Source organism: Candoia aspera, chromosome 3 (genome assembly GCF_035149785.1).
Source record: "Candoia aspera isolate rCanAsp1 chromosome 3, rCanAsp1.hap2, whole genome shotgun sequence".
NCBI lineage: Eukaryota > Metazoa > Chordata > Lepidosauria > Squamata > Boidae > Candoia > Candoia aspera.
This window is the reverse complement of record NC_086155.1, coordinates 111,325,884-111,352,537: the sequence shown is the minus strand read 5'-3', so window position 1 is coordinate 111,352,537 and position 26,654 is coordinate 111,325,884. Positions and strand designations below refer to the sequence as shown.

General features: G+C 46.4%; 1 protein-coding gene across 1 annotated transcript in view; it reads right to left on the bottom strand.

The window, feature by feature from the left end:
- Nucleotides 1-26,654, bottom strand: part of ALOX5 (arachidonate 5-lipoxygenase) — a 93,969-nt gene that overhangs the window by 17,980 nt on the left and 49,335 nt on the right. Inside the window, exons 6-10 of the mRNA XM_063298607.1 lie at nt 25,359-25,531; nt 11,149-11,295; nt 10,867-11,070; nt 3,352-3,438; nt 1,889-2,067 (exon numbers count right to left, since the gene is read on the bottom strand). Coding sequence (XP_063154677.1) covers nt 1,889-2,067; nt 3,352-3,438; nt 10,867-11,070; nt 11,149-11,295; nt 25,359-25,531 — 790 coding nt within the window. The remainder of the gene's footprint in view (nt 1-1,888; nt 2,068-3,351; nt 3,439-10,866; nt 11,071-11,148; nt 11,296-25,358; nt 25,532-26,654) is intronic.

The following is a 26,654-nucleotide window of genomic DNA, read 5'->3' as shown; positions in this document are numbered from 1 at the left end:
AGAAAATAATGCACAGTATAGGACACTTTAATACCATATACCACCTTGTAAATTCTAAGCCTTACATTTCAGTAAAATCCCACATCAATATATGCATAGTCTTACCCACTTTAGAGCATAACTGGTGGAAGAGTGGAGAGGGAGAGGTTGAGGAAGTTGTTACATTCTCTTTGTGGTCACCTCTTCCTGGCATCTTTCATGTGTGAGCTCATGGCATATATGTGCTTAAAGGAGTCTACTACAAAAGTATTGCCTGTTATGTCTGCAGGCAAAGTTAACTGTGAGAAGAATCTTTAGATTATTATTACAGTAATACGGAATCTGGCCAAGGTGTTTTTAACCTTTGAACTCTTGCCTTGAACCAGGTTGACAACTCCAGGGTTTCTACCTGAGTTTGCTACCTGTGTTTCGGGCCTAAGTTAGGGCTTTGCCCATTAACAGTTTTTTTTTTTAATCAGCAACAAGCAAAGGGAGTTGGGAGCTATTAGTAAACACTAATTTCCTGGAAAGGAATGCATGGCTGGCTAATGCAACACCAAAATGCCTGATGAACTGTTTTTTTTTAACATGATTCACTGACAAAACTGGCAAAACCTATAAAGATTTTATGCCTTTAATACGCTGTATGTGTATTGCCCTTCCCAGTTTTTACTGATCTAATGTCACCAGATACTAAGTAAAGGAACACAGGGAATGTAAGCTGTGTTCCCTCAAGCTAATCATTTCCCCCCCAAAATGCTACCTGGTGTTTGATTTGGCTTGTGCAAACAATGCTTTTTTTTTTTTTTGAGATATTGTGTATTTCATTTACAAATATTTTCTCCAACCAAAAGTTGTTACTTGATTTATACAGACACCCATCTCACATATAGTACATAACTCTAAGTAGCTTACAATAAAATGGATTAAATATATAATATAAAAAATAAAACACACAGTAACCGGGTATCCTCCAAACATCTATCAACACAGCTGGAAGATGGGCTTGGTCCCAGAGTCCCAGGCTCAGGCACAGTTTTCAAAGCCTTACAAAAGGCCAGAAGGAATTGGGCCAATCTAATCTCAGACAGATGATGGTCCAAAGGGTGGGTGCCATAGCAGAAAAGGCTCTCCTTCTGTGCTCCACCAGCTGATACTCCTTAGCTGACATTACCCATAGCATGCCCCTCCTGCCTGATTGGGTATGAAGGGTAAAGACAATTGGGTCCTGTAAGTAATCCAATCCCAAGCCATGAAGAGCTTTAAAGGTGACAACCAGCACCTTGAATTACACTTGGAAGCATACTGGAAGCCAATGCAGCTTGCAGAGCAGTCGTGTCACATACCATGAATAACTGGTGCCATTAACTGCCATTCTGCACCAGTTGAAGCTTCTGAATATTGTTCAAGGGCAGCCCCATATAGAACGCATTGCAACCGTCCAGTCTGGAGGCCATGAGGGTATGAGCAGGGACCCTTGGTCCAGGAATTAGAGCAACTGATGCACACCCTGAAGTTGTGCAAAGGCCCTCCTAGCCACAGGTGCCACCTGCTCCTTGTGCAGAGCTGCAAGTCCAGGAGGACCCTCAGGACAGACAGATACTGGGTCTGTCTGGGGCAATGCCATCCAATCCAGAAGTCTGAGCATTCGACTGTTAGGGATCTGAATTTAGCTGGCTCTAAATTCTAGTCTGCAGAAATATAGCACCCATCCCTGCAGAAATCTGAAGTTATCTGAAGTAGAATAGAGTAGAATACACAGGCATTGGCTACCCAAAGAATGAGCTATATAGATCCATCTTTTCTAACATGAGACAAAACTACACTACATAATTTTTATTGTTTCTTGCTGCTTTCTAAAATTTTAATAAAATTAAAATCTTAACCAGACATTATTTCAACCTTTTACCTTCTGATTGCATTCCACACTTTAACTCCATCATCCCGATAGTAGTAGTATGGAATATCCTCACTGCTTTCCATATGTCTTGACTTGATTTCTTCAGAGAAGCAGAGAGAGCTATAGGTGAGATGTTTCATTGCTCGCTGGACCATTTGTACATGCCCACCTCCTCCAGTGGCATTTGCCTTTAGTAACCAAAACAAATAATAGAGGGCATTAAGAAAAACACAATTGAGAAAGATCCCACATTCCTAAGATTAGTAGGTCATACAGAAGGATGTGATGGTGCAGCTTGGACCATTGGCCACATGCAGCCATCTTATAGCAGAGGACCTCTGTATGTGTGGAGCTCCAGCTTCCATACAGGACTGTTCTCCATATTCAAGGTTTAGCCACTCAATTTCTCTAAGTTTTCCAAATAAACATTACAAGCTATTTAAACTAAGAAAAAAGAAAAGAACAAGGAATGAATATTTGTATTTAGTCATTTTATTTGGTGGGTTTTTTCCTCTTCTATAGAGAATAAGATATCTAGAGGCTAAGTGATAAAATGGGCACCACCTGAGACAGCATACATATTAGATCTATGTATGCTTTGAAAATTATTCAGAAGAAGTGCTTTGAATCTTCTATGAACATAATGCTTTTTCTCTATTATTCTTTAAAGCAGTGTTTCTTTTTTCAGACATCTCCACAAGCTTGAAAAAAGATATATCTGTTTTAAGGAGTTGATTCATGAGTCAATTCAATTCAAATCTTTATTGTGGTCTTTGACTAACTTGAGAGGGTTTCATCATGGAATGAGAAATAATAATACTAATATACAAGTTAAAAAGTATAACATTAAAATTAATTATGTATGGGACCATACATAGAATAATGTATTATTAATCTACTTCTCAAGTTAGATTTCTGTAAAAGTTTTACAATAAAAAGAAAAAGGATGTTAGGAAGTAATATATATACATGGATATAGCCTTTAATCTACTTGATAGATCAGATATCAAATTATTTAAAGTGACAAAGGTAGCAATTGTTGTTTATTTAGCTTTCCTTAACTTATCTGTGTCTTAACTAAATAGGCCAGTGTTTTAAATGCTATTAATGCAAATTTAGCAACTGTGCATGTTATTTAAGGATCTTTATCTAATAGGATATTCAACATACAGAACTCATCTGGGTGGCTGTGGAATAGCTTTAAGTAAAGGTTTCAATAAGCTTCAATAAAGAGCTTCTAAAATCTCTATTTTTTTTAACTCGTTCAATCCTGTCTGATTCTCGGAGACTGCCAGGACAAGTCCCTGCAGTTTTCTGGAAGTGGTTTGCCATGGCCTCCTTCCTAGGGTTGGGAGAGAGTGACCTCCCAAAGTCACCCAGCTGGCTTTGAGCCTAAGGTGGGACTAGAACTCATGGATCTCCTGGTTTCTAGCCTGGTGCCTTAACCACTGCACCAACCTGGCTCATCTTACCTTGTCAAAAAGTCCATATTCACAGATAAGTTGCTCTCGGGCTTTGGTGTTAATAGCTATCGTAAACCGTACATGAGGTATCAGGAGCTACAAAGCAGAATTAAAAACAGATTAGAATGAAAACCTCTTTATAACTTTCTAGAGAGCAAGGTTGAGCCTATAAACTGATAGGCCGGAGCTCTCAAACCTTTTCTCACAGAAACCATACAGAAGAAGGTTAGTAGCTTGGTAGCTCCCATTGCCAACCATCTCTCTTCCAAGGGGACATTTCATTTTCCATTAATCTCTGATGTGTGGGAGACAGAGGGCTCACAAATCCTGCTGCCTTTCTACAGAGTAAAAAAAGGTAAAATAAAAAAATGAAATAATTTCTGACTGTACCACCACCCACATCAGAGCCTGCTGATAACAGATACAAGAAAATTGTTATCACAGTTGTGCAGTTAACAATTTTCTAATTAAAAGTTGCCATAGAAGTAATACAGCCACTACTATACTTCTCTTCTTCCCTCTGTCTTCTCCATTTTGCGTGTCTGAGGGTTTTTAAAAATAGATTTAAGTAGCACTCCCTCCTCTATTTTCCCCCCCCAGTTATAAGAGACAAAAAATTCAATTTTTTTTGCTTTACATAATTCATAATTCTTTCAAGAACCCCAGAGAGAAATTATTGGGAAAGATTCATTCATTCATTCATTTAGAATGAATACTTCAGGCATCTTAATTTGTTACATCAAGCTCTGAGTTTCCATCTTATTTTAACTGTTTGACCCAATTACAATTAAATATTGGAGATGCAACATACAGTAAGAAAATTCAATCTGTTTTGGAAAGCAATCAAATATTTTATTTAGAGGATTACAAATCAGATAAACTATTACTGTTTAATGAAGTTCTCTTAATGATATAAAATGATAAAGCATCTAATAAAGAAAAGTAATATTAATAGATCAAATAATCACATGCTGCTAAAAGACTAATTAAATTGCTCTAAAGATTACATATCATTTGCCTACCTACTCCTAGTAAATGAGAAAATGTTGTTACAAAAAAAAAAGAATGAAATGAAATGAAATAATAAAATAAAAAGGAACATCTCTACCAACAATGCCGAAAACTCAGACCCATGTCAGGCAGCCATAGAAGGACTCAATCCACTTGCAAGGAGAGATGGTCCCCATGGCATCTGCCAAATATAGTAAGGCCAGAGTACCCTGACTGTACTGACTAACACAGTTTGTATACATCTCAAGTGATAACAGTTAAAACTGCAGAATAAATTATTTAAAAATAAAACGTAAAATAGTAATAAATAATTAAAAAGTTGAGGATATGTTTGCAACCCCAAAAGATATGAAAATAAGTTTTTTAGCTTGGGAATGACAACATGTAATGATTCTTTCCAACAAGCAGCTTGTCAGGATGGAGTCAGAGTCTGATGAAGAGGAGGGGGAGTTGACTGTGGAAAAGGTGGGAAGAATTTGGGAGCTGTCACGTTCACTGTTTTAATGTATCTTAAACATCGTAACGTTTCTCATGCCATGGCGCTGACGCGTGTTTCTGTTTGCGAGGGAGCTGCTTTGAAACCTTGTACCAAGCTCTGTACAGAAGCTCTGATTCCCTCTGAATCAGGGGGAATGGAATGTGTTTGGGTTATCTTGCCTGTTCAAGGACTTTTCTGGCAGACCATCAGGAACCGTTACGAGCGCCTGTGGATATGGATTTGAGAATATTCTAAGGGGGAGGGATTTCATTTTCACCGAGGGTTCTTAGTTTGAATTTGCCCGTGCTTTTAGTATTCTCAGCTTTCTTTGGGATCCTGCATGCTGTTATTAAATCAGATATCCTTGAACTTCTGCCTGTGAGTCTGATGATACTTTAGAATAGGCAATCATTTACAGGAGCCACTGATTGGCAGAGAAAAAGGTGCAAAGATTGAGCGGGAAAGGAAGGCAGAGCCAAGCCGTGGGTGCCAAGATTCAGAGCCGCTGATTGGTGAAGAAAAGGGGGCAGAATTGCTGCCACCTCCCAGCATGCACAATAGGAGGGCAGAAAAGCAGGCAGAACAGTGAGCATTCCAATTGGCTTCCGCAGCCAAACAGCAGGAAAATCAAAGAAATAAGGAGCGCCCGAAGCCAAAGAAGGTTGTCGGAGACAACCGTTCACTCAACCTCCCACTTCTTGCCTTGAAGTTCCGGACTGTCTCTCCAAGCCAAGCTGTGATCCTGTGTCAAACCTTGACTCCGTGCCTTGCCTTGACTCCACACTGGATTGCCCCTCCGTGCCCTGTGAAACTTCATCGGACTGCTCCTCTGCGTCTCGGTCTGACTCCGTGCCAGACGGCTCTTTGGCGCCTAGAACAAAATCCGCACCGAGAAGTTCCGCTGTGCTTCACCTTGACTCCACACTAGACCGCCTCTCTGTGTCTTGCCTTGATTCGCGATGGACTGCTCTCCTGTGCCTTGCCCTGATTCCATGCCAAACAGTACTTTTGAGTCAGGTCTGACCTGAGCCGCCTCGTGCCTTGCCCTAACCCCAAACCACGCTCCTCGGAGCTGTGTGAGACGACTAACTTGCTGGTGTAATTATTATTAGTAAAACCAAACATTTATAACCGCTTCCGGTGTTGTGTGCTTAGCTGGATCAGGACACAGCTTATGAGTGTTGATCAAAGGACCCCTCCTACAAATCTGTGTTTGGATAGGCCCATAACTACAAAATGTACTACCAGATAAGCTAAGTCTTTAATTGTTTAAAACAGCAACTCAGATTAAGCCTGGAAAACAATTTGCAATTACTGCATATCTTTCAGCATAGATATTGGCCCTGACAAAGAAAGCAAGATGGCCCCCCCACCATGTGAGAACATGTTCAGAATAGTAATAATGAACAACACACCAAGTCAGCAAACCAAGCCAAGCCAAACCTTTAAAAACAGAAGCAATAGCAACACTCTATGCATGTAAGCAGACAATCTATAGTTGGTCCAGAATGCAGTGGCACAAGAAGTGTTGTGACCCCCCTGCTCTGTGAACTACACTGGTTATCAGTTGGCTTCTGGGTGCAATTCAAGTTCTTCATGGCATATGGCCTGGTTATTTGAGGGATTGCTTGTCTGCAGTTGTTTTTGCCTCTCTGGTGTGATCAGGCAGAGTGGGCACACTCTGGTTCCCACTGTTTAAGCAGTGTCATCTTGTGGGGTTCAGGAAGTGTGCCTTGTCTGTCATGGTGCTTGCCTCTGGAATGATCTCCCCGCAGAGATCCATATGGCTCCCACTCTGATGACATTCAGGAAGCTATTAAAGACCTGGCTATTTTTCCAGGCTCTAGAGCAAAGTGAAGGCTGAGCCCCTGTTTTATGTTGCTTCAGGGGCCATTCTTCTTTTTTGTTCTTTGTACTTTTTACTATACTTTTAATAGTAAGCTGCCCAGAGTCACTGGGAGTCAGGCAGCTTATATATTGTATAAATAAAATGGCATGAGGGCCTCTGAGCCACCATATCATGTACAATCCAGCAGTGACTGGAGCCTAGCAACATCATCCTTGACCTTGTGCAAGTGGGGCCATGAACAGAAGTTGTAAAGGGTCACTCTATTTTTTCTTGTATGCCTTTTAATTCTGCAATGATCATTTTTAGAGGTTCCAAAAATCCAATTTTCTGTCATGCTCATTTTCAGTCAAGAGCATCATGAAGCCCTTATGACACTCCTTTGCAGGTAACTCCCCCAATTCAAATACATGACTCTAGGTGGCTAACAATTAAAACCAGAATAAATAACAGTAACCAAAACTATATATAACTTAAAATAGCATCTGAGAACACTAACAAGCATACCCCAATCACTACAATCAAGAAATGAGCTCACACATACTATCAGGGACCTAGGCTTGATGGCAAAACCAATTTTCTTTCTTTCTTGTGAAAGCCAGCAGGGTCAGGATGAGTCTGATCTCGGGGGGGAGGGGGGACGATGTCGCAGAGAGTGGGTGCCACAACAGAAATGACTCTCTTCAAGATTTTCTACATGACTTCCCAGATGGCACTCCTTTGCAGACAGCATCTGGAGCATACCTCTCCTGTCAGATCTAAAAGGATGGGTAGATACCACTGGGGAGAGATGCTTCCATAAGTAACCCAGTTCCAAGCGAAAAAGGGCTTTAAAGTTAACCACTAGCATCTTAAATTGTACTCAGAAGCATACTGGTAGCAAAACAGCTCATGGAGCAGAGGTGTCACATGTGCTGAACAACTGGCATCCATAACTGCATGTGGCGCTACATTTTGCACCAGCTGAAGCTTCTGAATACTCTTTCAAGGGCAGCCCCTTGTACAGCATATTGCAGTAATCCAATTGGGAGGTGGCTATAATATGAGTGACTATGAGCAGGACCTCCCAGTCCAGTAATGGGTGCAATTGATAAACAACACAAAGCTGTGCAAAGGCCCTCCTAGTCATGGCTGTCACCTGCTCTTCAAGCAAGAGCTGTAAGTCCAGGAGGGCTGCCAAACTGCACACAGGATCTGTCTGGGGCAGTGCAACCCCATCCAGAATAAGAGATGAAAAGTCCCCTTGATCAAGATCAGAAATATAGGGAAATTGGCAGATTTTTTAAAAAAGAACTATACTCCAAGATTAACACTGACAAAGCTGCATGAATAAATATGTTGAAAAGTCAGTCATCCAAGAATTCAGGGATCAGTGGTATTGATTAAGTTCATCAACATTAAGCAGACCTATAACTGTTCAAGAAGCAAAAAAAGTGATAAAACAAATTAAACTGGGAAAAAACTGGGAAAAGCATCAGGCCCGGATGGGTTGATAGCTCAATATTATAAAGAAGTCAAAGAAGAATTATCTGGAACAGCATAATGAAATAAATAATGATATAAATTAATTAAATAAATAAATAAATGATGAAAAACAAGCATTAATCTTTTTGGATGTGGAGAAAGCATTTGACAATCTTAACTGGCCCTTTGTCAGAAGTTTGGCCCCAGAAGACATAAAACCCCCTTCTGGGCCTTTTCCTCTGTCATGGGTTGTAAAGGAGGGAGGGGGGAGACTTGATTGCTGTGAGTGAGAGCTGGAAACATCACAGAGCCAGCAAGAGTTAGAAACTTCACAGAATCAGCAAGTTGACACCAGAATGTTGTGGCTAAAGTGTTATCTGCCAACGAACAGTGAAGAATGTTGCTGAAGCCCAGGTTGTAAAACCAAAGGCAGTTGTAAATATTCAATTTCAAACGAAGGCGGGGACTTGGATCTGATAAAAGAAGAGGACAAGGGGAAATGCAATTACTTGAGTCTTTAGATGCAGAGGGCGATGGTACTGTATCTTTCAATAAACGAAATACTTTACTGATTCCAGAGAGATTTCTTACTGTTGGGATATCTGAACCCACATTCTTCACACCCTTTTTGTTCAAAGTTTTAGAGAATATGGACTTCGGAGAGAATTTTATTAAATGGGTAAAATCGATATATACACTACAGAAAGCACAAATCATTATTAATGGAGATTTAACAAAAACATGTGAGATTCAAAAGGGAACAAGACAAGTCTATCCATTATCCCCACTTTTGTTTATATTGATTTTGGAAGTTCTGAACAGAGATATAATGCAAGATGAGATAATAGGTATAAAAATTTAAAAAGAGACATATAAACTGAGAGCCTTTGCAGACAACCTGGCGTTGGTGTTGGAGAACCTGCTGAAAGGAATAGAACTACTAATGAGAAAACTAAAAGAATTTGGAGGATTAGCTAGTTTTAAGATTAATAAACAAAAGACAGAGATGTTAACAAAAATATGAAGATACAAGATCAAACAGAATTGATGAACAAAACAGGTTTTAAAATTGAGAAAAAAGTAAAATATTTGTGTGTTAATCCGACAGATATGAATTGTATGTTGTTTCAAAATAATTATGTTAAGATGTGGAATGAAATTAAAAAAGACATGGTAAGATGGGACATGACAATTACATGTCATTGCTGGGAAGAACCTCTGTGATAAAAATGAATGTTTTACCTAGAACGTTATTTTTGTTTCAGACAATACCTATTTTGACAACAGATTTACCATTTAAACAGTGGCAGAAAGACATACCTAAATTTATTTGGCAAGGAAAAAACCATGAGTGAAATACAAGATCTTGCAAGATGCTAAAGAAAGAGGAGGTACTTTGAAATTGTACTTTGCAGCTTGCTGTTTGGTTTGGATGAAAAAATGGTTGATGCTGAGAAATGGAAGGTTGTTGGACTTAGGAGGACATAGTTTGAGATTTGGGTGGCACGGCTATTTATGTTATGATAAGATTAATGTAGATTTTAAAAATCATTTTATTAGACGTGCCATCCTGAGCATTTGGAATAGACAAAAACTTAGATTGTGTCCAAAAATACCTCTATGGTTATCACCACAGCAAACATATTACAGAAAAGAAATAGCTTGAAGAATGCAATTTGGTGTTTTCGTTATGGCCCAGGACTCAGACAACCCTGAGTCTGAAGAAGCTGCTCCAGCTGAACCAGTGGAATGCCAGCCTCAGGAGACACCAAGCCAGGAATCACCTGAGGTTGATCAAAAATAGGAAGCATTAGAACAGCTGAAATAGTTAGATAATGAAAATGGCAAGTAAATTGAAGAGTAGAGCAAAAACACTCAGTAAGCTGCCTTGCCTATCAATGATTTGACTGCCTTAACTAAAAAACAGCATCCTTATAAGAGAGGCAGCTCTGATAAAGCTCTGACAGCTTTCCTTGTTGGAAATAACCATTTGATTATTGTCTGGTGTGTCATTGCCTTCTGCCTGTGGAAGAACTGCTGTTGAACTGGCTGATGAACCTTGTTCGGCTCTCTGAACTTTGGATTGGATCTTGACTACTTTTCTGTGTGCTCCTGTAGAGATTGAAATCTGCTTAGGCAAGCCTTATCTCCAGAGGCTATGATTTATGTTCCTTTGCTTGTTTGATTTTGACTACTCAGCCTTGAGTAAATTGCTAACAACTCTGTGTGTGTGAAACTTGAAGGGCAGTTCTAGTATCTTAAACCTGGGGTATGCCCTTTTATCTGCTAGCATAACTGCTTGTTATTGTGTTGGTACCCAAGTCAAATAAAGGCATGTCTGGGAGCATAAGAAATGGATTTCAGTTAACATGCTACATCTAAGTCATCTGGCATCAGAATAATATGACACTTGACTATTTAGTTCCCATGCTGTATCTTCCTAATTGTTTGCTGGGTCTTGCAGAAGCAAAAAAACAACCACCACCCTCTTGCTATGCTCAGATTATCCTGTTTGTCTATCTGTCTATGTCTTTGGGTTTCCCATTGCCCTCTTTCTAGGGCTGGAGAGAGAGTGACTGGCCCAAGGTTACCAGCTGGCTTTGTGCCTAAGGTGGGACTAGAACTCATAGTCTCCCTTTTTCAGTCTTGTGCCTTAACCACTACACCAAACTGGCCTTATTATAACATAGATTATAATATAGATTCTCCTAGTATCTTAACCCACCTTAAAGAGAGGATGGACAGCAGGCAATTGTCGGAACATGGCCACTGCAAAAACTTCTGAAATTAAGTGAGTCCGAAGCAGATGGGTAACAGTCTGATGCATATGGAAATCAGAAGAACGTACCCATATTTTGGCTAATAACCAGTCATACTTAGCATCAGATGGAAGGAAAATAGGATTGCTTGGTTCAGGAGCTTGATTTATCTGAAAAGTTTAATAGAATTGTTAAAACCTTCAATAATAACCAAAATGTTATTTTAATTTGGACAAAACCAAAATTACCTGAATTGCAATAGGGACAATCTTATTCTCCAGATTCTTATACAATAAACAGATAGGAGCAGCCAAATACTGTACTGTGCAGGGGTCTGTCTTATTGACTTCAATACCATCTAGAAGTTCATAGTCCACAATGAAAATGTTTCCTTGCTGCCAGAAAAAAAAAAGATATGGAGCTTATTTGAGATGTAAAAATAATTCTGGAAGCATTAAATATTTTATCTTTAGAGTACTTATGTCACAAACATATTACAAATAAGAAAATGAATAATAGGCTGAATAATTTAACTACTTCTGTCAGTATAGACAGAAGTTTATAGACAGAGGTAGTTAAATTGATTTGATGTGTGTGTGTTTATATACACACATCAAATCAAATCATAAGACACTCAACATACATCAAATCATACATACATAAACCCATATCAAATCAATATCTCTTATTACCATCACAGATCAGAAAAACACAAACGTATATATTCTCCTGTTAAGCTTAAAACTAATTGGTTATATTGGAGCTCCCAAGCAGCACAGCAGTATTGCCCTTTGAATTGCATCTTCTTTGTCCATCTTGGAAACAATTGTGCAGAATGCAAAAGTGTCCACCTGCAGCTTATACAAGTTATTTGTATTAATGTTCAGAGGCTGGGGAGCAACAAGAATGTTCCAGGAACCTATCTTGTTGCCAATGGTGTTCTTTCATAGATGGTTCTTGACACAGACTTCAGTGTAAACTGTAACTTAAAATTCTTTATTATGTAACTGTTTCAGACATGCCACTCTCAGAGTTCATTTTGTCTCCTTCTCCACTCTTTTCTTAAGCTCCTCCTCTTCCTGTCTGCTTCAGTGTCTTCCAGGACCTCTAGTATTACGCTAAACATATGTCTAGCTCTTCAAAAGGTACAGCTTTTCCAATCACTTCAGAGATCCTTCTGTTGAAATTATGTCTAATACATCTCTACAAATCATATTGCAAGTGAAATACAGTAGTAATATTCTGAGTGTATTGTTGGGCATGAATGTAGTGCCTATCTTGCAGGAACAAGATATGAAGAACTTTTGTCCCTGGGTCCCACTAGATGACACTGTTTAATAGATGAAAGCCAGAACATGCCTCTCCTGCCAGACCTGATGGTATAGACAGAGAAAGTGTCATGTTCCCCGTTGCAAGGCATATGTGCATCACAACGGGGAACATGCACATTAGGTAAGAGGAAGGGATAAGCATAATCCCTAAATCACCCAAGCACCCATAATCCAGAAGGGAACCCCCAACACAATAGATAAGCCCTTCAGACCAAGCTTAGCACCCATCAAAAGGCAAGGGGAACGCCTTCCCATGTCCCCCAGGAATGCGTTCACACCTCCCTCAGGCACGCATATCCACAGAGTAATGCCCAACATAATGGGAGCACCCATCAGGCAGTAATTAACGCATATCAGAAGATCGGGAAAACACCTTCAGAGGACACACCCGGTCCGGATGAAGACAGGGAGACAAAGGAGATTACCGGGATCGCCCATCAGCTGACGCATCGAGGTCTCAAGCACCCATCCGGTCCTGGCCCGAGGGTGGAGAAGCACGACGTCCGCCAGCAAAGTATAAACAGGGCACCCTGTCACCACCTAAGGATTCCCGTCTTTCTCTTTGCACGTACACCGTTCAAATAAAACCAGAAATCCTTAGACCTTCTAAGTGAGTCTGAGTCTTATTCTGAGCGTGTCTGCCCTGACATAAAGACGGGAATCCCCCCAATTTTTTTTCGCTAGCACCTTTCCAGACTTGTCTGTGAGGGACCAACGCAGCGATGAAGCGGCACCCGGGAATCGGCGACAGCACCCGCAACCTCGCAGTAAGGACCAGCGGATGCCCAGCGGGGGAGGAACCCAGCCACAACGTGACCGGGACGACCGCCGGTGAGTTGCAGGCGGTATGGGTCACCCTCGATGCAACGGGGGAATCCCTACCCGTGAGGGTCGAAGCGGCGTGGGAACAATGGAACACACCCACAGCGAGGGGCGGAGATCACTGGCGGAGCGGGCAAGCCGTGGGAGGCGCCACAGAGAACTCGTGCTGCGGAGCCACGGAAGCACGCCTGGCACGGATCGAGCGGCTCCTGGCAGAACTAGCATTGGAGCGCGGAGGCAGCGACCGGGGTGAGTGCGAACGGAGCGCCAGAAGCTCGTCCCCACCCCCGCTTGACCCCGAAGCATGGCAGCTGCAGCGGCAGGGCACAGCATGGGAGGAGGGAGCCGACCACGCCGGAGCACACCACACTGGGCTGCCTGGGAGAGGGTTCCCCCCCCCCCCCATTCTGCAGGGCGTCAGCTGGGAAGAGGCTGGAGGCGAGTGGATGCTGAGCTGACACCACCTGGAGCCTGGGCGAGGGAATCTCCACATCGGGACGACAGCTTCCTACCGGAGAGGAGAAGGACCACGCGTCCGGAGGCGCCCTGGAGCCCACCCACGATGGGAGTGAGAGACCTCGCGGCAAGATTCAACGGCGACCCAGCCACGTTGTCGTTCTTCCTCATCAACGCGAGGAACTACATGGCTGAATATGGACCCTGCTTCCAGACAGAACAGGGAAAGATCAACACCATTGCCAACAGACTCGGGGAGGGCGGCTGACTGGTATGTCCATCTATGCCAGGCAGACGCCCCGGAACTCAAACATGTGGACGCGTTCCTGGGTGCTCTGGACTCCCACTTCAGAGACCCCCGCGAGACCGAAACGGCGAAGAGAGCACTACGGCAAATCAGGCAAGGACAGCGCTCCGTGGCGGCTTATGCAAGCGAGTTCCAAGAGCTTGCGGGCAAAGTGCGGGACTGGTCACAATCCACCCTCACGGAGAAATTCAAGGAGGGACTTAAACGTTTTAAGATGGGCGCTAAACTGGGATGACCCCACCACCCTCCGCGAATGGATTTGGCTGGCGGGAAAGGTGGAGAACGCTCAAGAAACTTTCAGCACGTCCAGAGGTCCCTACAAACCACAGCAACAGCGAGAGGACCCCGATCCGGCAGTGCTCCAGCGACACCGGCGACCCGACCCTGGGGGGAGGAATGAGAGTGCAGGTTTGCCCAGGGGCAGTGCTTCAAGTGTGGAGAGGCAAACCACAAGGCGGCGGCTTGCCCGAAAGCAAAGACAAGAGACAGCCAGGGAAAGGTTCCCAACAAACCAGCCCCAACGCCAAAGAAAAGGCCAGCCGCGAAGGGGGAAACCTCGGCAAGGGAATTCCCTGACATCACCGATGACGAGGACAGCGGAAGTGACGAACCAGCGGGAAACGCCAGCCACCTGCCTTGAAGAGCGCCAAAAGACAGGTGTAAGATAACAAAGGGCGCAACGACTTTGGGGTGAGTGACAACTGCCCGACCCTATATGTGAGAGCCCCCCCTGGCCCACGGGGGGAAAACAGAGAAGGTTTGGGCGCTGATCGACTCGGATTGTTTGAAATGCCTCATGCACCCAAGACCTGGTGGCCGTGCTTAACCTCTGCTGTTATCCACTTCAGCACCAACTGGTGTTCACGCAGTTGGACGGATCAGCAGTGGGAGGGGGCCCGGTCACCCAATACACAGAGAGAGTTGCGATGAGGCTCGGCAACCACGAGGAAAGCCTCCCTTTCATCGTGGCACCGGTGGGCCAACCTCTACTCATACTAGGGATCCCGTGGCTGGGGCATCACAACCCCCAAATAAATTGGGCGACAAGAGAGATCACCTTTTCAGACGGGCATTACAAAGCACCCACAGGAGATCGGGTTCCCCGCGCCGCAATGGGGAGGGCGACAACGACCTCAATGCACCTGGAGGCAGAAACCCCGGAGGGTCTGCCTGCCAGATACAAAGACTTTGCCGACATTTTCGGGGAAAAGGAGGCTGACAAACTCCCCCCCCCATAGAAAAACAGACTGCACCATTGAACTGATCCCGGGGGCAACCTTACCAAAGCCCAAAATATACGCCATGACAGAAAGGGAGCTGGAGGCATTAAGGGACTTTATTGACAAACATTTGGCATGGGGGTTTATCGAACCGGCTAACTCGCCAGTCGGAGCCCCAGTCCTTTTTCGGGAAAAGAAGGACGGGTCCCTCCGGCTCTGCACAGATTACCGCGGGCTCAATGCTGCATCCGTTTCAAATAAATATCCCATGCCCATAATAAAGGACATTCTAGCCCACCTCGCAAAGGGAAAAATATTCACAAAATTAGACCTCAGGGAAGCCTACTTCCGGATTCGAATAAAGAAGGGGAACAAATGGAAAACGGCTTTCAATTGCCCGCTGGGGTCATTCCAATACCGAGTTCTACCGTTTGGGTTAGCTGGGGCACCGGGCGTGTTCATGCAGCTAATCAATGAGGTCTTGCACGACCACTTGTTTAAGGGGGTGCTTGTTTACCTGGACGATGTTTTAATTTATTCTGAGAACGAAGCCAAGCACGAACGCCTCGTAAAGTCAGTGCTCACGAAACTCCGCAAGGCAGAGCTATACGCAAAGCTCTCCAAGTGTGAATTTCACAAGGAGCAAATTGATTACCTTGGCTACCGGATCCTGGCAAGGGGGATCGAAATGGACCCCAGTAAGGTCCAGGCTATACTAGCGTGGGAGCGCCCGCGCACGAGGAGACAACTTCAAAGTTTCCTGGGGTTCACAAATTTCTACAGGGGTTTCATCCAGGGACTAGCGGAAATTGTGCTGCCGCTGACTAACCTCCTCCGGACAAAGGGCCTGGGAGACACCCGTAAATCACGAAACCCAGGGGCGTTGTTAAACTGGACAGCTGATTGTCGAACGGCTTTCGAACGGCTAAAAAGCCTTTTCACGGCAGAGCCAGTATTACAGCATCCCGACCCCGCCAGACCCTTTGTTGTACAGGTAGATGCTTCAGACTTTTCTATCGGAGCGCTCCTCCTTCAGCGCGATTTTGACAATCAGCTGAAGCCCTGCGCGTACCTCTCCTGCAAGTTCTCGGAAATGGAAAGGAGATGGCACGTGTGGGAGAAGGAGGTGTTCGTGGTCAAGGCAGCCTTGGAAACGTGGAGGCACCTCCTAGAAGGGGCCTCCTGCCCTTTCGAGGTCTGGACTGACCACAAAAACCTGGAGGCTTTCAGCACCCTGAAACGCCTCAGTCCAAAGCAAGTACGCTGGGTGCAATTCTTCAGCAGATTCAATTTTAAACTTAAGTTCATCCCAGGGAGGAAAAACTTCCTGGCGGATGCCCTTTCCCAACAACCTCAAGATGCTGGCCAAGCACCGGACATTGTGGGGACTGTATGGACAGACACACAGCTTGGCTGCCCTGCCGTCACACGCAGCCAGACTAAAACCCGACGTGCCTCAGAGCAACCACCGGCAAACGGGGGAAGGTGCAGGTCAATTTCACAGGACTGGCAACAAAGACTCGCCCAAGCCCTCGAAAGAGATACATGGTTGCAAAACAACCAACACCATGTATCTATTATGCATGGGCTCGCATGGAAACAAAAAGCCCTATACGTACCAGAACCATTGAGAGCGGAGGTGTTAAACCGCTCCCACGATGATAAAACAGCGGGACATTTTGGGTTCATAAAAACTTTACATTTAATCAGGAGGCAATTCTGGTGGCCCACCCTAAGAAAAGACATCAAGGATTACGTAACTTCCTGCCCCACATGTGCAAGGCCTAAACGGAAGGTGGGGAAACCCCAAGGACTGCTGCAGAAAGTAGCAAGCCCCTCCCACCCCTGGGAGGAGATTTCTATGGACTTCATAGTCGACCTGCCACCCAGCCAAAGGAAAACAGTAATCTGGGTGGTAAAAGACTATTTTTCCAAGCAGGCACATCCATCCCCTCTGCACAGCAACTGGCACGCATATTCCTCACCCATATCTACAAAATCCACGGCGCCCCCTACCGTTTGGTGACAGATAGGGGCACACAATTTACCTCCAGGTTCTGGAAAGAGTTCCTAAACCTCATTGGCACCAAGCAAGCACTGTCAACGGCTTGGCACCCCCACACAGACGGCTCTACAGAGATCCTCAACTCTACCCTGGAGCAGTTCCTGCGGGCATTTATTAACTACCAACAGGACAATTGGGTGGACCTGCTTCCTTTTGCAGAGGTGGCCTACAACAACGCGGTACACCAAAGCACAGGTCACACCCCCTTCAAGGTGGTTTATGGCAGAGACTTTGTGCCAATCCCGGAACTGCCCCAACCAGACACCCCACCATGTTCTCCAGATGACTGGGCAGCTCAACTGGGTACGGTTTGGCCCGTCATCCAGCTAGCCCTGGCAGATGCACAAGCTACATACAAGAAGTTTGCAGACAATCACAGGGCGGCACAACTGAACTACAAAGTGGGAGATAGGGTCTACCTCTCCACTAAGTTCATCAAATCCCCGCAGCCCTCCAAGAAACTGGCACCCAAATTTATCAGACCATTCCCCATAACAGAAATTATTAACCCAGTCACTTTCAAACTGGACTTACCCCACAATCTAAGGCACATATACCCAGTTTTCCACTGCGCCCTCCTGAAACCAGCCACCCCTTCGAAATGGCACACAGAAACCCCCCCGCCTCCACCCATTATGATAGATGGGCAACAGCATTTTGAAATCCAAGAAATACTTGACCCATGAGGCAAAGGGGCACACTACAATACCTGGTCAAATGGAGGCATTTCCCACACCCAGAATGGGTCCAAGCCCAACATGTCTCAGCCAAAAGGTTGGTAAAGAACTTCCATGAAGCATACCCATCCAAACCAGCACCCTAAGATTTTCTTTGGGGGGCAGCATGTCATGTTCCCCGTTGCAAGGCATATGTGCATCACAACGGGGAACATGCACATTAGGTAAGAGGAAGGGATAAGCATAATCCCTAAATCACCCAAGCACCCATAATCAAGAAGGGAACCCCCAACACGATAAGCCCTTCAGACCAACTTAGCACCCATCAAAAAGCAAGGGGAACGCCTTCCCATGTCCCCCGGGAATGCGTTCACACCTCCCTCAGGCACGCATATCCACAGAGTAATGCCCAACATAATGGGATGTCCGGCGCTGCCTACTACTGAGTAAGACACAGACACTAATTTAGGGAAAATCAGGTTCTGGTTTATTTCAGCATAGTGCGTAGCTAGAAAAAGCTGAGAGTGAAGGGAGCGCGCCGGTACGGGATTTAAATAGCCTGCGCCGGTCAGCGCTCCCCCCACCTCGGGTTGTGTCATCCCCCCAAGCCCTGTATGCTTCGTTGCCGGTAGGTGAGGGGTCACGGGGCCCCTGCTGGTGCCCCGGGCTTCTCTCGTAATCGTCTTCCTCCTCCGGCCGGTGATTACTTTCAGCTGGGTGATATCCTTTGCGTTCCTGCTGACAGCTCCAGGCGTGCCTCGTGTTCCGCCCTGTCTTTGTCGCTCTTTCTTCCTCCTTGCGTTCTTTTGACTGGATTTTCCGGCCGAGGTCGTTCCCTTCTCCTCGGGGTCTGTGTCTGTTGTTGTGTGTCGCTTTGCTTATCTTTTAATCCCTTGCTCTTGTTTCTGTGGTATTATGTGTGCCGTTGTGCTGACGCGTTCAGTTCAACGGTGCTCATGACATACTGCCCCCCTTTCGAATGGTAGCCCCCCCCGGCATTCCGTTTTTTTCCAGGAGAGCTGTAAAAAATTTTTTTTTATTTTTGTATTTCCCGCCGGAGTGCTTTCTCCCCTCCCCTTGCTCCGCCCTCTACCGCGTTTCCATTTTTTGGTGTGTTCTGAGTGCACATGCCTCAACCACACCCTGCTCGTTCTTGCTCAGTTCTTCGTCAGAGGAGGCGTGACTGGTCGGGGGCTGTTTCAACTCCAGGTAGGACCCTTATCTTTTTGTTTTGTTGATTGTTTTGTTTTTTGTTGTTCGCCGTGTTGTCATGTGTGCATCCTGGCTATTTGCCCTCTGGCGATGCACATATGACCAATCTCCCCTCCCCAATGGGCCCGGTGAGGGTGGGGGATGAGTCTCAGTGGGGAGGAGGCCTACTCAAGTCGCAGGCTTGGGGGGTCCCTTCCCCTGGGGGCGACGCGGGCGGGGGGGGAGGCCCGAGGGGGGAAATGTGTCCTAAGGGGCCGGTTCGGCTGGGCGCCCCTTTGGTTTGTCGGGGTACGTTGTGTGGAATGCTCGGGTCAGGTCCGGTGCCTTAACGTGTTGAGCCGCCACCCATTCTGGGTGGGGGAAGTGTTTCCATTTTACTAAATAGTGTAGTGTGCCCCGTTGTTGGCGGGAATTGAGTATTTCTTTTACCTCGAAATGTTGGCTGTCGATCATCACTGGGGGGGGGGGGCAGAGGCGTGCTTGGGTGCCATCGGGAGGTGGTTGCTGGTTTCAGGAGGCTGCTGTGGAATACCGGGTGGAGTCTCCTTAGATTGTGCGGCAGGTCCAGGCGTACTGCCACCGGGTTCACTAGTTGTGTTACTCGAAGCGGCCCAATATACTTAGGCCCCAGTTTCTTTGAGGGTTGAGGTGATTTTATGAATTTGGTGGAGAGGTAGACCATATCCCCTACCTGGAATGTCGGTTGCTGGCGCCGGTGCTTGTCGGCCTGTTCTTTCTAGGCAGACTGTGCTTCCTTCAGCGCTGCCGTGATTATTGGCCATGATTCCGCTATCTTCCGTCCCCAGTCGCCTGCGCCCACTTGGGGTCCCGGGGGTTGCGGTAGCTCCGGTATGGGTACGAACTCGCGCCCGGAGACTACTTCGAACGGGGTTTTCCCTGTACTCGTGTGAATGGCGTTATTGTATGCGACTTCTGCAAACGGAAGCAGGTCGACCCAGTTGTCTTGGTGGTAATTGGTATATGAACGTAGGAATTGTTCTAGTGTGGCATTGAGGATCTCCGTGGCTCCGTCCGTCTGGGGATGCCAGGCTGTGGATAGGGCTTGTTGAGTCCCAATTAGTTTTAGAAAAGCCCGCCAAAATTTCGAGGTGAATTGTGTGCCCGTCGGTCACCACGCGTACGAGACATCCGCGTAACCTGTACATGTGTACGGGAAAAGTTTAGCCAGCTGCTGGGTGGATGGGACTGATGCGCAGGGGATGAAGTGCGCCTGTTTAGAAAAGTAGTCTTTCACCACCCAAATGGTTGTTTTCTTCTGGCTGGGTGGTAGATCTACTATGAAATCCATGGAGATTTCCTCCCATGGTCAGGAGGGCTCCGCCACCGTTTGTAGTAGTCCCGGAGGGTTTCCCGGTGCCCGTTTGGCCATTGCGCATATCGGGCAGGATGCTACGTAGGCCTTAACGTCCCGTCTCAATGCAGGCCACCAGAACTGTCGTCGTGTTAGGTGCAGGGTCTTTAGAAACCCAAAGTGTCCCGCTTGTTTGCTGTCGTGTGATCTGCGCAGGATCGCCTGGCGCTGTGAATCCGGGACATATATTCTGCCTTCCCCCCATGCTAAGTCTTGCTCCATTGTCACCTTGTCGGGGTTTGCTAGTAGCCAGGGGTCGGTTTTGAGGGCGGCGGCGAGGTCCGCGTGTATCCCTCCTGGCAGTCGTGGGTGGCGCCGTCTGTTCGCTGGTTGGCTTGCCGTTGGTTGAGACGTGGGGTTGAGCTGTTTTTGGGCGCTGCTCCGGGTGGTCACTGCCATTCCCAGCTGGGAGGCGGATAGCACCGTCCCAATCATATCTGGGACGGGCTCTTCGTCTTGGGGCAGTCGGGAGAGGGCGTCAGCCAGGAAGTTCTTTTTGCCCGGTATGAACTTCAGTTGGAAATTAAAGCGGCTGAAGAATTGGGCCCATCTGACCTGTTTCGGGCTGAGGCGTCTGGGTGTCCGGAGGGCCTCGAGGTTCCGGTGGTCTGTCCAGACCTCGAATGGTTGGGTGGCCCCTTCCAGTAGATGCCTCCATGTTTCTAGCGCCGATTTTACCGGGAACGCCTCCTTCTCCCATACGTGCCATCGCCTTTCCATCTCTGAGAATTTCCTTGACAGGTAGGCGCATGGTTTCAGGATTCCTGCAGGGTCCTTTTGGAGCAGTATAGCCTCCAGGGAGAAGTCTGAGGCGTCGGCTTGGACCACGAACGGCTGTTCCGGGTCCGGATGTGCGAGAATTGGCTCCATTGTGAACAGCGCTTTCAGTCTGTTGAACACTGTCTGACATGCGGGAGTCCAATTTAGTACTGTCCCTGGGTTCTTGGCTCACCGTGTGTCCCCAACCCCTTTAGTTTTGAGTACATCTGTTAGGGGGAGGGCTATCTCCGCGAACCCCTGTGCGAATGACCTGTAGAAGTTCGCGAAGCTTTGAAGTTGGCGCCTGTTACGTGGGCGTTCCCAATTCACCACTGCCTCGACTTTTGCAGGGTCCATTTCTATGCCCTCGCCGGAGATTCGGTACCCCAGGTAGTCTAGGCGTGCTTTATGGAATTCGCACTTAGATGGTTTGGCGTAGAGCTTCGCCCTTCTTAACTTTTCGAGGACTTGCCTGACTAGGGTTACGTGTTCTTCGTGAGTCTGGGTATAGATGAGGACGTCATCTATGTAAACTAGCACCCCTTGAAACAGGTGTTCATGCAGTACTTCATTGATGAGCTGCATGAACACTCCCGGGGCCCCCACTAATCCAAATGGCAGTACCTTGTACTGAAAGGCGCCTAGGGGGCAGTTGAACGCTGTTTTCCACTCGTCCCCCTCCCTGATTCGGATCCTGTAATATGCCTCACGGAGGTCCAGTTTGGAGAATACTCTCCCCGTGGACAGGTGGGCGAGCATGTCTTTCACGAGGGGTAGGGGGTATTTATTGGATAGGGACGCCGCGTTGAGGCCCCGGTAGTCGGTGCAGAGCCGTAAGGTGCCATCTTTTTTCTCTCGGAAGAGGATGGGCGCTCCGACGGGTGAGCATGCTGGCTCTATGAAACCCCTAGCCAGGTTTTTATTGATGAACTCCCGGAGGGTTGTCATCTCCTTTGGGGTCATTGAGTAAATCTTCGGCCTGGGTAAGGGGACATCGGGAAGCAGCTCAATTCTACAGTCCGTCTTGCGGTGGGGGGGTAGTTGGTCCGCCTCCTCTTCCCCGAAGACCTCTGAGAAATCGGCATATTGTTCAAGTAATTCTTCTGGGGTTGCTGTGTTGTCCTGGGCTACTGCCTCTGCCCGTCCCACTGTGGGGTTGAGCCTGCCCGCCGGAACTGGAGCCCGGTACGCGCCGTCGTCGAATTGGAAGGTGCGGGTTTTCCAGTTAATGCGCGGGTTGTTGGTCGCGAGCCACGGTATTCCTAGTACTATGATGGGTCGCCCTATGTGGGTTACCACAAAAGATGTTCGCTCGGTGTGGGTGCCCATTTGCAGGGTGACAGGCTCGGTCTGCGTCGTGGCTGGTTTCCCTCCCGATGTTGAGCCGTCCAGTTGGTGGAAAGCCAGCGGTGTGGGGAGGGGGAGGCAAGGCAGGTCGAGCTTGGTGACGATGTCGGGGTGAATGAGGTTCTTGGAGCACCCCGAGTCCACTAGCGCCGCAGCCGTGGTGGCTCTGGTGCCGAAGGAAAGTCTGATTGTCCCATTACGGAGCTTTCGTCGCTCTATGTGTTTCGCGCCCCTGTCCCACCACCTGCCTCGCGGCGCGTTTTAAGGCAGGCGGGGAGCGTTTCCCGCCAGCCGGTCTGGGACTTCAGCGTCCTCCCCCGCAAAGTAAGCGTCCAAGTCTTCGTCCGGTGTCGCTGTGGCTCCGGTCATCCGGCAGGGGGGGCGGCGGCGGCGGTGGGTTAGTTTGGGAGCACTAGTCGGCGTTCTGTTGGAGAAGCAGTCTGCCGCTTTGTGCCCCATTTTCCCGCACTTTGCGCAGGGTCCGCGAGCAAACTTCTTCTTTTGGTACGTGGGGCCGGCCGGCCCCAAGTGTGGCGAGGGTCCCTTTGGGCTGTTGCTTGTTCTGTCCTCTGCCATCGTCATTAAGAAAGTGCGGTGAGCATGTTCCGCTCTCCCCGCTAGGTAGATCCAGCCTTGCAGTGTCTCCGGGTCATCCTGATAGAGTGCCCATTGGAGTACCTCGCGGCTGAGGCCTCTTTTGAACATCTCTATCAGGGTAGTCTTGGACCAGTCCTGCTGACAGCTCCAGGCATGCCTCGTGTTCCGCCCTGTCTTTGTCGCTTTCTTCCTCCTTGCGTTCTTTTGACTGGATTTTCCGGCCGAGGTCGTTCCCTTCTCCTCGGGGTCTGTGTCTGTTGTTGTGCATCGCTTTGCTTATCTTTTAATCCCTTGCTCTTGTTTCTATGGTATTATGTGTGCCGTTGTGCTGACACGTTCAGCTCAACGGTGCTCATGACATGGGAGCACCCATCAGGCAGTAATTAACGCATATCAGAAGATCGGGGAAACACCTTCAGAGGACACACCCGGTCCGGATGAAGACAGGGAGACAAAGGAGATTACCGGGATCGCCCATCAGCTGACGCATCGAGGTCTCAAGCACCCATCCGGTCCTGGCCCGAGGGTGGAGAAGCACGACGTCCGCCAGCAAAGTATAAACAGGGCACCCTGTCACCACCTAAGGATTCCCGTCTTTCTCTTTGCACGTACACCGTTCAAATAAAACCAGAAATCCTTAGACCTTCTAAGTGAGTCTGAGTCTTATTCTGAGCATGTCTGCCCTGACAGAAAGGCAGTCCCCCAAATATCCTGGACCTATGCCATGTAGGTGATACCAGCACCTGTAATTGCATCTGGAAGCCTATTGGGAGCCAGTGCAGCTTTTCAAAGTAAAGATTCTTTCAGTGTGGATTACTAGCCAACTGTTTCTGTGAATCTAACATGAAAGACTGGAGAATGTTTTTGTTCTGACTATCCTACTGTATTTACTTCTCTAATGTTTTTATAAGGGAAGATTTGTTTCATACTGAATATAGTTCAGGCATCTCAAGTTTTGTCCCACTGGAACACAGCTTACTTGGAATATTCTGTTTGGGGCAGCTGGAAGATGGAGCAGAATTCTTCAGAGATGTTTCAGAACACAGAGCAAGAAACAATGGGTTTAAATAGGAATCAAATACTTATTGAACATCAAGAAAAGTTTCCAAGCAATAAATAGTTGTTCAACAATGGAACAAACTGTGTTTGGAGATGATAAACTCTTCCTTGCCAGAAATGTTTAAACATATGCTAGGTGGCTTTCAGTTGGGAATGCTATAACAGTGGATTTCTGCCTTGGGCAGTGGGATTGGATTAGATGATCTCCAAGGGGACTAGATGATATCCAAAGGGGTTCATCCCCATAATTTCATGGGGCTACCCTTGAAGAGTATCCAGAAGCTACAGCTGGTTCAAAATGTGGCCATGTGAGCAATTTTGGATTGCACACGTAACACCTTTGCTGGGGGAGCTGCATTGGGTGCCAGTTTGCTTCTGGGTCCAATTCAAGGTGTTGGTTATTACCTTTAAATCCCTACATGGCATGCGGCCAGGTCACCTGAGGGACTGTCTCACCCCCATTACATCGACCCTTCCCACCCGGTCAGGCACAGAGGGCAAGTTACAGACCCTGTCCATGAGATACTGTCAATTGGCGGGGCCCAGGAAGAAAGCCTTCTCTGCCATGGCCCCGGCCCTGTGGAACACTCTTCCCCCAGAGGTGAGGCAGGTCCCACTCTCCCGGCCTTCTGGAAAGGGGTGAAGACCTGGCTCTGTCATCTCGCATGGGGCATGAGGGGTAACCAACCCTGGGGGTGGTTAGCACCCTGAAGATGCTCCTGGTAATAAAGAATTTTTTAACATCTGTTTCTTGGAATATATTTTTTATTTAAGAATATTGTTTTTATTGTACTTTAACAACAATTCATTTCTTCGTGTTTTATTGTAAACCACCCAGAGTTGCTCTTTGAGTGAGATGGGTGGTGACCAAATTTGAAATATTAAAAAAAAAAAGTACCTTTCAACCTATACTTTAAAGGTTTTAATTTCATTATATCTTAGAAAGCTGTGGGTTATTTTTACACATATTTAAAATTGTTCTGTACTCAGAAAGTCATGCTAGGGTTTACTCCCAAGAAAGCATGGATGATGTTACATTCTTAAAATTAGGCATTCTTATTTTGAGTGCTACAATAGGAGTTTGCTAATTCTGCTCCAATTCATAGTTCAAACTGCATGTTCTTGTACTAGAATGGAAAATATTTTTCTTCTAGACAATTTAATCAACTTCTACAACATTTCTGAAACACTTTATAGCTAAACACTGAAATAGCTGCCTATCCTAAGTAGGTACCTTTATTTCCTGCTCCAGGGTTAGATTTCTCTCTAAACTGTATTGTACCATTTCTGTGGTCACTGGGAATTTCTTTGGTAGTTCTATGCATTTTTTAATCAATACAGGATTGCAGCCATTCAGAAACTGGTATCCAAACATAAAATCTTCTTGCCAGTGTTGCATTACATATTCTAAGGAGAAAACAGAAACAAAACAAAGGTTGTTTTAGGGGTATTCCTGATGATTATAAGTTAAAAGAATTCAAAAAAACACAGAAGGGGAACAGAGATTGAAACTGATATTAAAATAAATATATATTATGACTTCAGCAAAGGATTGTTACCTTGTCATGGTGCTGGAGCATGAGCACCTCAATGATGCCATGAGCTAAACCATGAAGGGCCACCCAAGATGGGAAGGTCATGACAGAGAGGTCAGACTAAATCCGATCCCTGGGAAAGGTAATGGCAACCCACCCCAGTATTCTTGCCGTGAAAACTAAATGGATCAGTACAACCAGAGATATGTCGGTATACCATTGGAAGATGAGACTCCCAGGTCGGAAGATGGTCAAAATGCTACTGGGGAGGAACAGAGGATGAGTTCAACTAGCCCCAGAGGTGATGACGCAGCTAGCTCAAAGCCGAAAGGACGGCTAGCGGCTGACGGTGCTGGTGGTGAACGGCAAATCCGATGTTCTAAGGATCAACATACCATTGGAACCTGGAATGTAAGATCTATGAGCCAGGGCAAATTGGATGTGGTTATTGGTGAGATGTCAAGATTAAAGATAGACATTTTGGGCATCAGTGAACTGAAATGGACTGGAATGGGCCACTTCACATCAAATGACCACCAGCTCTACTACTGTGGACAAGAGGACCACAGAAGAAATGGAGTAGCCTTCATAATTAATAGTAAAGTGGCTAAAGCAGTGCTTGGATACAATCCAAAAAAAGATAGAATGATCTCAATTTGAATTCAGGGCAAGCCATCTAACATCACAGTGATCCAATTATACACCCCAACCACAGATGCTGAAGAAGCTGAAGTAGAGCAGTTCTATGAGGATCTGCAGCACCTACTGGACAACACGCCTAAAAGAGATGTTATTTTCATCACAGGAGACTGGAATGCTAAGGTGGGCAGTCAAATGACACCTGGAATTACAGGTAAGCATGGCCTGGGAGAACAAAATGAAGCAGAACATAGGCTAATAGAATTTTGCCAAGACAACTCACTCTGCATAACAAACACTCTCTTCCATCAGCTTTATACATGGACTTCACCAGATGGACAACACCGAAATCAGAT